General features: G+C 33.5%; 1 protein-coding gene and 1 long non-coding RNA gene across 11 annotated transcripts in view; one reads left to right on the top strand and one right to left on the bottom strand.

Moving 5' to 3' along the window:
* LOC141495787 (uncharacterized) overlaps positions 1 to 13,073 on the bottom strand; it is a 235,569-nt gene that overhangs the window by 34,389 nt on the left and 188,107 nt on the right. The window lies entirely within an intron of this gene.
* MPDZ (multiple PDZ domain crumbs cell polarity complex component) overlaps positions 1 to 13,073 on the top strand; it is a 301,840-nt gene that overhangs the window by 231,257 nt on the left and 57,510 nt on the right. For 7 of the 9 annotated variants that reach the window (XM_074197510.1, XM_074197518.1, XM_074197517.1 and 4 more), the window contains 3 exons: positions 1,292 to 1,387; positions 6,325 to 6,502; positions 8,838 to 8,948. In XM_074197510.1, coding sequence (XP_074053611.1) covers positions 1,292 to 1,387; positions 6,325 to 6,502; positions 8,838 to 8,948 — 385 coding nt within the window. The remainder of the gene's footprint in view (positions 1 to 1,291; positions 1,388 to 6,324; positions 6,503 to 8,837; positions 8,949 to 13,073) is intronic. The other 2 variants (XM_074197516.1, XM_074197515.1) reach the window with 1 other exon arrangement.

The raw sequence follows: 13,073 nt of genomic DNA, 5'->3' as shown, positions 1-13,073 counted from the left end.
TCCTACCTTTCCATTTAATAGATGAGGAGACTGTGACCCAATATGATTAAGTGACATGCCTGAGGTACTACAAGTCCTAAATGATAGATCTGGATTTTCTGATATTTAGATCAGTGTTCTGACCAGTATAATATCCTATTAATATCTCTTCATTTTACTCTGCTTTGGCTTAATTGAGCATCAGAGTATTAAAAAAAACCTGTAAATTTACAGAAATGGGTCCGGTTTGAATTTATACAGGTTTTCAACAAGTTTCCAGGTAAATAAACCCCTGGTATATTTCATTTCAATAAGTTTTAAATGTAATTTTAAAATGACATAGACAATGTCTTCTTTTTAGAAAGAAAAAGTTTTCCCTTGCTGGTATCCATTGTGCTTACTGCCAATCAGAAAGCCAGATATGTTTTCTTATATAGTTAGCATTTGGTGAAAGCAAAATTGCAACAGACATGGAAAGAGGGAAAATCCAAACACAGCCTGTATTCTAATAAACTTACTATGTAAGGAAGTGTAGCATGTGTCTGCAACTCCAGATGGGTCACAGCTGCGCCATATGCATCCTCTGTTTTTCTCTTGTACTTAAAGAAAAACTCTAGTTTTTAAAGCTCTTGTTTCACCCCACCCCAAGGCTTTTGCTGTATCAACCCATGGGAGAGATAAGCTTGAAATTATTAATTTATATATGGTAAGTTACTTGAGGATAATAAGCATGCTTTGCATATTTTTGTGTCCCTACCACAGTACCAAGCAGTGTGTTTTTTCTAAGTAAGCCTTAAATAAATATTTCCAAAATAAATGAAAGAAATCATTTTTCCTTTAAAATGCAGATGATAGTTTCCCATTGCAATAGGAGAGAGATTTTTTCTTGATTCATATTTATTTTAGAGCAGGGTTTGATTTTTTTGTTTGTTTTGTCTTTGTTATATCATGGATGCTTTTAGAAGTCCAGTGAAAACTATGGACCCCTTCTTAAAATAATATTTTTTCACAAAATAAAGACAACCCATTTTATTGATGTAAAGTTATAAAAAATATAAGCAAATGAATTTACAGATCCAGAATAAGAATGCTGATCTTAGAGATTTATTCTATATTTTTGACTAAACTTCTGGTAAATCCTTTTTATCATCATCTCTTGCTTTTGACTGCAGACATGTAGCAGAGGAGTTGAGTGAGTAGGCACTTCACAGTGCTAAAACAAACAGTTGTTTTTATAGGCTTTGTGGTGGTAAGAAGTCTGTGGGTATTTTTACAAGAATTTTAAAGTACTCAGTACATTACTCTTTAACAGAGAAATCCCAGAACTCCCAGAACGTGAGGAAGGAGAGGGAGAAGAAAGTGAGCTTCAGAATTCGGCCTATGGGAGTAACTGGAGTCAGCCCAGGAGGTAAGTATTGTTTTTGATTGAGAGAATAATCTCTGTGTACTTAAGGATCTGGGCAGTTTGCTCTTTGGGGTTCTTCACTACAATTGAAAACACCCTCATTTCATTAGCTTAGAAAAAAAAAAACAAAGAAAGTGTCCTTGCATGATTTTAGACTTCAGTATGACGGTGCTTTCTCTGAGTATTATGATGTCCAATGGTTTAGCTGGTACAACTTTGCAAAAGCACATTAAATGTGTAGCAATGTAGCAAAGGTGTAGTCATTCTTTCTCCCTTTATTTATTTATTTATTTGTTGTTTGTTTACTTACTTATTCATTCATTCATTCATTCATTTATTTATTTTAGGTTTTTGCTGGGCAATGGCGTTAAGTGGCTTGCCCAAGGCCACACAGCTAGGTAATTATTAAGTGTCTGAGACTGGATTTGAACTCAGGTACTCCTGACTCCAGGGCCAGTGCTCTATCCACCATGCTACCTAGTTGCCCCCCCTACATATATTTATTACAGGACTGGTAAAGGACTGTGCTTGGTGGGGAGCTCCCAATTTTAAACAATATCTTTGTGAAGTTAATAAGTTAAGAAATGAACAGTTATAGTAAAAACTATGAATCAACCAGTCAATAAACATTAATTATGTACTTAAATTCCCCCTCCTCCTCCAAAAAAAGGCAAAATATAGTCTCTTCCCTCGAGGAGCTCATAATTCAAGATAAAACTTTGTATAAACCATATGTACAATGTATAGGAATTTAAAAAAGGAAGATATTAAGGTTAAGGAAGTGGGAAAAGGTTTTAAGAGAACATGAGATTTTGCATGGGACTTGAAGATCAAGTTAGGAAATAGGGATGAAAAGGGAGAACATTCCAGGCATGGGGGACAAATGAAAATGCCCATTCTTGAAATGAAGAATCTTGTTCAAGAGACAAGAAGGTGGGGCAGCTAGGTGGTGGAGTGGATAGAGCACGGGCCCTGAAGTCAGGAGGACCTGAGTTCAAATTTGACCTTAGGCACTTAATAATTACCTAACTGTGTGACCTTGGGCAAGTCAGTTAATCCCTTTGCCTTGTAAAAACCAAGGAAGGAAGGAAGGAAGAAAGAAAGAAGGTATGAATATAGTTGGAATAGCAGTGGAACTTGGGGAGTTATGAAAGTTATGAAAGACTGTAGATTTCACATTTGATCACGAAGATAATAGGGAGCAATTGGAGTTTCTTGAGCAGGGAGGAGAATGACATGATCAAATGTAGGCTTAAAAAAAATCACTTTGCTAGCTTAGACTGGAGTGGAGCGAAACTTGAAATAAGCAGCTGGGCCAGCAGAATATTGCACTAGTGCAGATGTGGGGTAACAAGGGCCTGCACTAGAGTTGGGCCAATGTCAGAGGAGAGAAGGGAGCATATATGAGAGATGTTCAATAGATCAATAGATCATGACAACCGATAAAATGTTAGGAGTTAGAGAGTAAGAGTCAGGAATGATAATTGGGTTATTAGTTTGGCAAGTGGTGGTACCTTCAAATAATATAGAAGTTAGGAAGGGGGAGGATTTGGGGTTCACTGTGTGTCCAAGGCAGAACTGATTGTTATTTTGATTCTAAGTGTAGCCTTCTTACAACTATGCTGGATTATATCTCCTGAATAAATACATGAACTGAAAGATTTAGTTGGTATTATATTAAGCTGATTGGAAACCTAGTCTTGGGAATATGTAAGTTAATGTTTAATTTGCTCTTTAAAGCTTTATTTCTTGGCTTCATCAGGGGTGCACTAATGAACAAGACTTGGAAGATGAGATTGGGAGGAAAGAATTGGAAGACATGCAGAAAAAATGGAATGAAGAACTGGGAGGGTTATTGAGGACCAGAACTGACAGCCTGATCATGTATCATGATAAGATACATTAAGTGTCAATAGCTAATTTTTAGCAAAACAAAATTTTAGGACTAAATGTGAAGAATATTCCAAAGTTGGAAAATTGTTTAGTTTCTTCACTCATCTTGGCAAACCTTTGCTCTGTATAAATCTTTGTCTATATGATTTAAAAAAATGCAGCCCAAATGGTAGATTTTTGTTTTTCAGATAGTCTTAAAATTTGAATTGGGTGAAATTCATGTTTCATTTAACTAACTACTCAAATATCAGGGGGGAAATTAGCAAAAAATCTAATATCAAGCTGCTTCCTATAAATTAAGAATAATTTTAATGTTAGAATAATAGATCAGTGCTTTAAAATGATTTTTTTCTTTCTTTTTTTGCTCTTTTTTTCTTTCCTATGTATCTATCATCTATCAACAAAGTTAGTTGAGTTACCCTTAAGAAAAGATAGAAAAGTTCATGGAGTGAAAAGGCTACAAATATTATCATATGGCTTTATATGTAGAATTAGAACAGGACGAACATAATGAAGTCATGCAGCTTCTGTCGTTTAGCAAATGAGAAAACTTAGGCAGAGAGCTGTTAAGTTACTTGTCTAAGGTCACACTGATAGTAAATGGCAGAGCCAATCTTTTAGCCCAGTCCCTCAGATACCAAGTTTAGAACATACTCTGTTTCATCAAATACCAACAGACTAGCTTAGGATTCAACTGATTTGATTTAATTCAATTAAATTTAATTCACTAAGAATTTTTTGAATGCCAGCTATGTATCTAGAACATTGGTTGGTACTTTGGAGCATAGAAGAAAAATATAAGACTGATACCTGTTCTTAAACTCAAAGAGTTTTTGATGTAGTTGAGGAAATAAGGCATAAAGTGATAAAATAAAAATATAGGACCATATATGATTAAGACATAAATAAAAAGAAATTCCTCACATGTACTTCTAAATAAGTCAAAATACGATCATTATGAGTAGTGCCTGGTATACAACAATCAATCTGTATGGGCCATTGGCTGAATGGAATGAAAAACTCGTACCTATTTAAATAAACTTTAACTGAACTGAACTGAATTAACAATTATGTTTCTTTTAAAGCTATAACAAGGTGCTAATTTCAGGAAATCTGGACATAAAGTATAAAGCTAATTTAAGAAATTTTTATTCAGTGGTTTTTATGTTCAGAGGACTGTGATTGGGCATGTTGTTGGATGAAGAGGAGATAGAAAGTTTTTAGTTATTGAAGACTTTATAGTTTATTAGGAGTTATATCTTGCTCACGCTAAGAAACATACACCTTACCAAGAACTCAGAACTTTCATATAACAATCTTAAGGATGGATGTCCATAATGGAAATGGTACATGAAATCAGAACCTTTTATCTCATGTCTAGAAACACAAGTCTCTCCCATATTCCCAGTTAGCTTAGTTTTGTCAAGGTCAGAGCCTGTCCAAAGTACCCAATTCTCTCCCCATATAGGCTCAAATTCCTTATTAAACCTTCCTTTACCCACAATCTGGTAGTCAGGCTTTGAAAGGGATAACACCGATTCACTAATTCACCTTCTAAATCTATAGTCCCTTTTCTTCCTATGACAGTCTATCTCCTTCATCTCCATAGGGGGGAGAGAGAGAGAGAGAGAGAGAGAGAGAGAGAGAGAGAGAGAGAGAGAGAGACAGACAGACAGACAGACAGACAGAGACAGAGACAGAGAGAGAGATTCCCCTGGCTTCCAGGGGTTATAGTTATTACCCAGTAGATTGTAAATTAGCTTGAATTACATCTGTAAGCCACCATTCCTCAGATTCCACTACTCTAGCTTCTTTCCTCATCTTCCTAGTTGTTTCTCTGTAAGATATAAACTACTTCCATTGATTTCCCATATCTGATGTAGAAATGAAATCTAATCACTTATCACATGCACAAACCTAGATGGTTGTAATGTGCATTACTACTTGATAAATGCATTAGAGAGACATAAAAGAAAGTGTTATGATGCAAGGTCACAGGGAAAAAAGTGATGGGGGGTAGAAGAGTTTAATTAAAATCTCATTGCAGATGACCCAAAATTCTACATATCTAGACTATGTGGAATTTTGGGTCATCTGCAATGAGATTTTAATTAAACTCAAAAAACCAGCTGTGATAACCGAGGTGTTTGTTTCTTCAACTGCAAAATAACTATAATATGAGTTCTCCTAGAGACCTCTCCTCTCTGGAAGAGAAGTCTTTTGTAAACCCTCAAGGACCATAGAAATATGAGTTCTCTCCTTATTATGATGGATTTGCCAACCTCAGTTGAATTTTACCTCTTCTTAACCTTGTGCTCTATACCATTTTCCTTTCATATTCAAACCTGTATAAAGATGTAAGTGAAAGGCTTTTCTTTTCTTTGCACTCATATGTCCTCAAATTATTTTGGTTGTTCTTCTAACTTGTCATTTAAGTTTTCCTATTTGATGCTTCTCTCTTCACTTCCCCATCCCTTCTCCCAACATCCCCCCACACACAAAATCTGCTTTTATGTAACGTTCTGTCACTCTCTGTGGCTCCCATTGGTGTGCTGTTAGAGAAATTCTTTCCACACATATAGATCACAAACTTCTTCAACTTAGTGAACTACATGCTTTGATTGAGAAATTCATTATCCTCAGCATTAACCTAATAACGAGATTCTCCTTAGCTTCCCTGGGCTGATCCTCAGATGAAAGACATAAAGCTTTTTTGAGAAACCTAAATTCAAAGGCTTTCTAGTCTGTTGGGAACTCATCAAAATGACGCTTTACTGACATAGCTTTTGAGAATGTTACCTGCCATACTCCACTGAGGTATTAGGGTAAAATTTTAGTGGAAACAAATATGTTCCTTGCATATATTTGCAAACATTTATAAACAAATTCAGAATATTTGCCAGACATAAGAAATAAACATTTAAGAAAAGAAAATGGAATTTTCTTTTTACTATTCATTGAATTTAAATTGTTTCAGGAAATTGGAAAAGTGACTATTGCAGAACTAACACTGATACAAAAACTTGATTCTTTTTTGTTTTTGGTAGGGTTGAGCTATGGAGAGAACCAAACAAATCCCTGGGCATCAGCATTGTTGGTGGACGTGGGATGGGAAGTCGACTGAGCAACGGTGAAGTGATGAGGGGTATCTTTATCAAGCATGTTCTGGAAGATAGTCCAGCTGGCAAAAATGGAACCTTAAAAACTGGAGATAGAATAGTAGAGGTATCCTATAATGTCAATTTCTTGTACTAAATATTTTACTTTATTTTATTTTCTAAGGAAAAAGAATTTACACTATTTTTCAAACATTATAGTGGTGCCCATTCTAAGTCAATGTGAACATTTTCTTGACATCTTAAATATAACTATATATATGTAATTTGTGGTATTTTTATTCATTGGAGACTCATTTATGAACTTTCTGAAGGAAAAAATATTGAGTTTGCTTGCCAAGTTTTTTATAAATAGAGCTATAAATTTTTTTATTTTAAATAGATAAACTTTTTTTGTATAAAGCAAGAAAAATTTTATCATCAGTTTTCTCTTGCATGTTAATTTGATTGATTTCAATTTTTTTTAGTGGATTATTCCTGTGACAGCTTTAATTCTCCTTGTACACCAGAGGGAAAAAGAATTTCCATCTTCCATGTTTTATATAATTGCCAAAAACTTTAATTTTGCATGTGCAAGCATGTCTATGTTTTAAAAAATTTATAAATATGTGCATTTGAATGTGTGATTTTTTTTTTTTTAGTATGGACAGCTCCAAGGGTGGGGACTAATTTAAGATCTTTTTTCTTAATAGATAAGCCCCAGGTGATTGCTTTAAGCACTGAGAGGTTAATATGTTAGGCTCCATTTTCTTGAATAAAAAGGATCAGAGGCAAAGATATTGTATCTGTATGTTTTATCTATGTTATATAATGGTTGCATGATCCCAGGGAAATACATGACCTCCCAGTACTAAAGTAAACTCTTAATACTCAAAGTTGTGATAACCTACTGTGATTGATAGTCATCTTCAGAGTCAGAAAGACCAACTTTTAAATATCCTGGTTGTTTGATCTTATGCAAACTGATCTTTGATCAGTTGTCACTGATCCTGTGATCTTCTATATGGAAGAGAGGATAAGATAATTCCATTCCTTTTCCTTTCTTTTTATTTTAATTTTGTGATCATACATATTGGAGAATGCTGGGCTTTTCTATTCAATGATATTTCCCTTCTCCATAACTCAGTTATCCACCTGTCTTTAGAAAGCCTATTTATTGCCTTTCAAAAGAAAAAGTCTTAGAAGTCTAAGAATGTCCTTTTTCTGTCTTATACTATCATAGTCCTTTACAGTAAAGTTCTTTGACCCAACCAGAAAGGACAATGTATTGAAGACTTCTTTCTCAGAGGAGAGCAACCCTCAATTTTTTGCACAATTTGTTTGAATGGACATGCTCTATTCAACAGGGAATTGCAAAAGCCCCTTTCAAGACAGAAAATAAAGATAATTTCATATGCTTAAACACTACATTCAATAGCATATTTCTATCAAGAAATCCTGTCTTATTAAGAATGGAAGTTCTGCATGAAGGTTTTAAAGGATTTTTAATCTGAGAGATGCATAGTTAAGTATTCAGACCATTTTAATGGCAGTGATTTTCCTAGTGTAACTGGAGATGATTCACATTGTAAAGACAATGATATTCTATGCATGTTGCTCATTTTTTTCCTTTTCAGAATTGTCCCTGATGACCTTGACTTTGCTGTTTGCAATTAGTATATACCACAACATTAAACCATGATTACAATTCTCTTTACTTTCCCATCAGGATTAGCATTTGGTCTTTAGATTATTTCTTTTTCCTTTCTCTTTTTTCTATTATTTAGTTATAATTAAGACATTATATTAGACAAAATATAATTTTAACTTTTATTTTAAGGCTATTTGTATAAAAATTACTAACAAATAAGCATGTTCCTTGGACTTCCAGCACCTATCATGTCTATTGCAAAACAAAACAACAAAACTTTTTGCAAAAAAATTAACCTTACTCTATTATACTGAATATTCCTGAGCTTTTCTTTACCAGAGGAACTGTGCATTGAAGAAGAAAAAAGAGAATGAATGAAAAAGGAAGCAAAATAATCTTTATTACTTCACAGAAAGCGAAGTAATCACATTTAACAATCTTTAAGTGGTAAAGAAGGAAGTTAAAAGATTTTCACCATGAAAGTTATATAACTGAATTTTTTTTATCATCGCTTAAGTGATACTGATGTGTCATTATTTAAGAAACTACATCAAGAATTAAGAAAAATAAAGCAGCCTCAGTTCCTTTTTCTCAATTAGGTTTATTCAAGGTCCTGAATTTCTTATGGCAAATGCATGGACCCAGCTGCATTCTCAAAAAAGCTGGTTTTTGGAATTTGCCAAAATGCCAAAATTCTTTCAAAGCTTGATATACCTGATGCCCTCACGGTAAATGAATCTTGCTCCTGAGACCTACAAAATGCTCCATTTCATTTTACTTTCTTCTAATGTTAAGCTGAGGCCTTCCATTGCAGGTGGATGGAATGGACCTCAGAGATGCAAGCCATGAACAAGCTGTGGAAGCCATACGGAAAGCAGGCAACCCTGTACTCTTTATGGTACAGAGCATTATAAACAGAACGAGGGTAAGCATCTGCAAGGTGTAGAAGAGGCATATGAAAATCTTGCTTGATTTAGAGTATATTGAAGGGTCCAGTTGTCTACACAAATAAAAACAGTGATTCTAGAAATCTCTGAGGAACTTGTTGCAAGTTTACTATTTATTTTTGTTTTCAATGCTGAATTCCTTTCTAATTTGATTTAAACAGAATTGAAAAATTCCATTGAAAAAGACTAGCAACAAGATGCTTTGGTGACTTTAAAGGTCTAATTCACTAATTTGTGAATCTATTATAGTCACAAAAGTTTAAGGGAAAACATAGTTAAAGAGAAAAGCAGCATAGTACTAGATAAATGGAAGAACATTTCAATGATTACCCAAAATAATATCTTAACAAGGAATAGAGAGCACTATCTTTCCATAATTCTATTCTCTAAATGATCTTCTGTGCTAATCATAATCTAATATCACATGTGGATGAGACTTTCTGTATCTTAAAACTAAACTTCCTTATTATGGATTCTGTATAAACTGCATGTCTGTTTACTAGTAGTTTTATAACTTTTGTTTCCCAGTCAAAGTCTATGTCTAGCGTCACATACATCTTCTTTTTGTGGGCAAAAATCTACTAACACATTTTACCATCAGTCATCTCAGATAAAAGGATTAAAAAATGTTTAATGAATTGTTTTGGGGACAGAAATGCTGCCTTTAGGTATTATAAACTTTATAATGAACATTAAAATGAGTATTAAACCAGCAATTTATGATAATATATTCATTTTAGGCTTAATTTTTTTTTAATTTTTCAGGGCAGTGGGGTTAAGTAGCATGCCTAAGGCCACACAGCTAGGTAATATTAAGTGTCTGAGGTCGGATTTGAACCCAGGTACTCCTGACTCCAAGGCCGGTGCTCTATTCACTGCACCACCTAGCCGCCCATTAATTTTTTTTTTTTTTTTAAATTTTCTCATGACTGTTTCAGTTGGGGATGGGATGTATTGAAAAGTCTAAAAGACAAATTTCTAAGTAATAGTTATTTTCTTAAATTGGCTAGCAGATAATTAATAAAGTGATGGTAATTTGGCTTTCTCTTATAAACCAAAGATTAATCATGGAGGCCACTCAAGGCTTTTTTACTCTTGGAAGAGTAGGTGTTCCTGATGGTGCACAAATCAATTCTGACTGGTTAAGAGTTAAGGAGAGAATGAATATTACATCTAGAGGTTTGCATATTTAATAAAGGTCTGGAAAACATTTCTTTGTTCTTATTCCTCTTGGACAAATAAAGTATCTATATGCAGACCACCCCTGCCTTGGGCAATCTAGATAAAAGAATCTTTCCTCCACCAATTAATGAATTCGGAACAATGAAGGGCATAAGAAGTTCACTTAGATAAAATGATTGGGTTCTGATGAATTCTTTGAGAAGGTCAAAAATGACCTTGAGACTCTACATTTTGAATGAGGAAATAGAAAAGGGAAAAAAAAACCTGAATTTCCCCCTCCTCATATTGATTGGTTATTAATATGAGAGAAATAGTCATTTCTCTCAAGGACATCATAGATATTTTAAAATAACTTTTAAGTATCTTTATCAAGTCATTTATCATTAAAATACAAAATTCTTCCCGTCTAATTATGAGATAGAAAGGGATCTGAGTTCTTTCTGCAGCTTTTTCCTGAACATTGAATTTAAAAAACACCAACAAAGAGGTTTGCAACATGATCAGGAAGACTAAATTGTTAATATTTAGAGTCCTTAGTCACAAACAAAATACTAGATTTCTTTTACTAATTCTTTTTTTTTGTGGTTGTTTTCAGGACAGGTGTAGCTCTGGGCTGGGTTGACTGTAAGAAATTAATTTAGTAGTTCCAACTCTAAGTAGCTATCTTCACATCTGCAATTCATAATTATCCAGTTGTTTATTGTTGGATAATAATTATCCATTCAATTGAGAAAATCTACCAAATGGTAGGGTAGCATCATAATGCATTCCATATAAATGCTTTTCAGCTTGTTTAAATAATTATAAATCTAGATACATTCATGCTTCCATTTGTTGTGTTAAACATAGATACAGCAAGATAACATTGGTATAGCTTATTTAAATGATGTTAAAGCTATATTTTTTTATTCTCAACTTCTGTTTCAGATAATATAAACTACTGATTAGTAATCCACAGGATTACCTTTAGAGCTTCATTTCTCTCAGTGCCAATAATAACTTCTTAAGAACAAACATCTCTTTATCACAGATGAAAGATATCCTCCTTTAATATTAAAAGTATTTTTATTACTGACAATAGAGTGCTTTGATGTTTGAATGGGTCTGGGCTTTCCTTGGGATGAATCTTCTCTCCACTCAACTAAATAAAAGCCTTCCATATCTCCCAATGCAATTTTTGGCTATATTTTTGGGTAAACCTTCCATATGACACCCACTTTACATGATGTACTTCTTCTATTTGGTTTTAATATTTTAGGAATATCCATATAATCTTCAGTCTGCCTACCCATTACTCTATACTCTTGTAAGATTGGAAGAAGTAGCTCACCTAAATTGATTTAATCAATTCATTCTGTGTTTTTAGTTTTACATTTTTACATTTTTAGCATTTGTTTTTTTCAATTGCATTTATTTCAGTTCCTAATAACTCTTTCTGAAGTGTACTTAAGTTTCACTACCACATGTTTTTCTTCAGCAGGTACCTGTCTGTAATAGGTATAAGTTTGCTTGCAAATTATCTTAAAAGTCGTAAGTGTCAGTGAATCTGCAGGATCTTTATCTCTACAGCATTACAACCAACAGAATGGTGAATAACAGACTGATGAATATAGTGAACCAGTCTTCCATTTGAAGTGGGTTCAGCCAGTGCAAAAAAGAGCCAAATTTCTCTTTTCTCTCTCCCACTGCAATTCTATTAATATTTTTTCCAGTTAATAATTCTCCATTTTTCTCTCAGTGGTCCTTGAGGATATATGAATAAATGGAAATCATTGATTTCTTGAAATGAATTCTACTCCCTTTCTATAAATCTTTTTTAAAATATAAATTATTTATTTTTCCATCCACATGCAAAGATTTTTTAAAAGATTTTGTAAAGTTTTGAGTTCCACATTTTTCTCCCTTCCTTCCTTCCCTTCTCTTCCCTGTCCCCTCAACAGAAATAATCTAATATAGGTTATATATATATATATATATATATATATATATATATATATACGTATGTATACATATGTGTGTGTGTTAAAAACATCTATCAATCTTTAGGTGATAAGAGTATTTGAATGATCTACCATTCCATCTGTGTGCCTACTATTCATTTATAATATATTGCCAGAACCAAGTTCTAATCTCAAATAATCTACAAATAAAAAATAATTTAAAAAACCTTAGTGATAAATATATCTTTTTTCTGGATTTTTATGCTGTCTGAAGTTTTCCATAGTATTACATGAGGAGAGTGAAGATTCATAAGAAAAGCTGGGTGATACAGAGAACAGGCAAATGCAGTTATGACGAGATCACCTCCTTTCTCACTGCCCTAGATAATTTTCACAGATAGTACAGAAAGTTTCTATACTGGGAATTTCTTACACAAATGAAATAATAGTTTGAGACCAGAGAGCCAGAGAATCTCACATCAAATTTTGTCAGTAATAATGACAAATAATGACATTTACATTGTACTTTACATATTATGTTATATTCTTAGCAATCCTTTGAGGTAATCTCTAAGTATTATTATACCCATTTTAGTTAAGGAAATCAAGGCTCAGGAGGTAATTTGCTCAGACTCCTACCTTCAACTTGTTAGATGTGAGATTCCAATCCAATTCTCACTCTAATCCAGGTCCAGCATTCTTGTTACTCTAACATATTGCCTTTCATCTGCTCCTTCAAACCAGTCGTTTCCAATTATTAGCTCATGAGCCTTTTGTAGGTTTGTGACTGGTAGCAATTCCTTAATGGTGCCTTACATAGTGAATAATTGCAGAATATTAAATTGTAGAATATTAATATATATATTATATATTAAATTGCCTGGGGGATTCACAACACATTTTTGTTGTTTATATGTAAGTATTGAAAAGAGTTTGCCCAAGAATAATCACAAAACATTGGAAACTTTCAGCAAAGTTCCT

This window comes from Macrotis lagotis, chromosome 8, assembly GCF_037893015.1.
Source record: "Macrotis lagotis isolate mMagLag1 chromosome 8, bilby.v1.9.chrom.fasta, whole genome shotgun sequence".
In the NCBI taxonomy this organism is placed as follows: Eukaryota; Metazoa; Chordata; class Mammalia; order Peramelemorphia; family Peramelidae; genus Macrotis; species Macrotis lagotis.
Note: the sequence above shows the minus strand (reverse complement) of the source record. Positions and strands in the feature narration are given on the sequence as shown.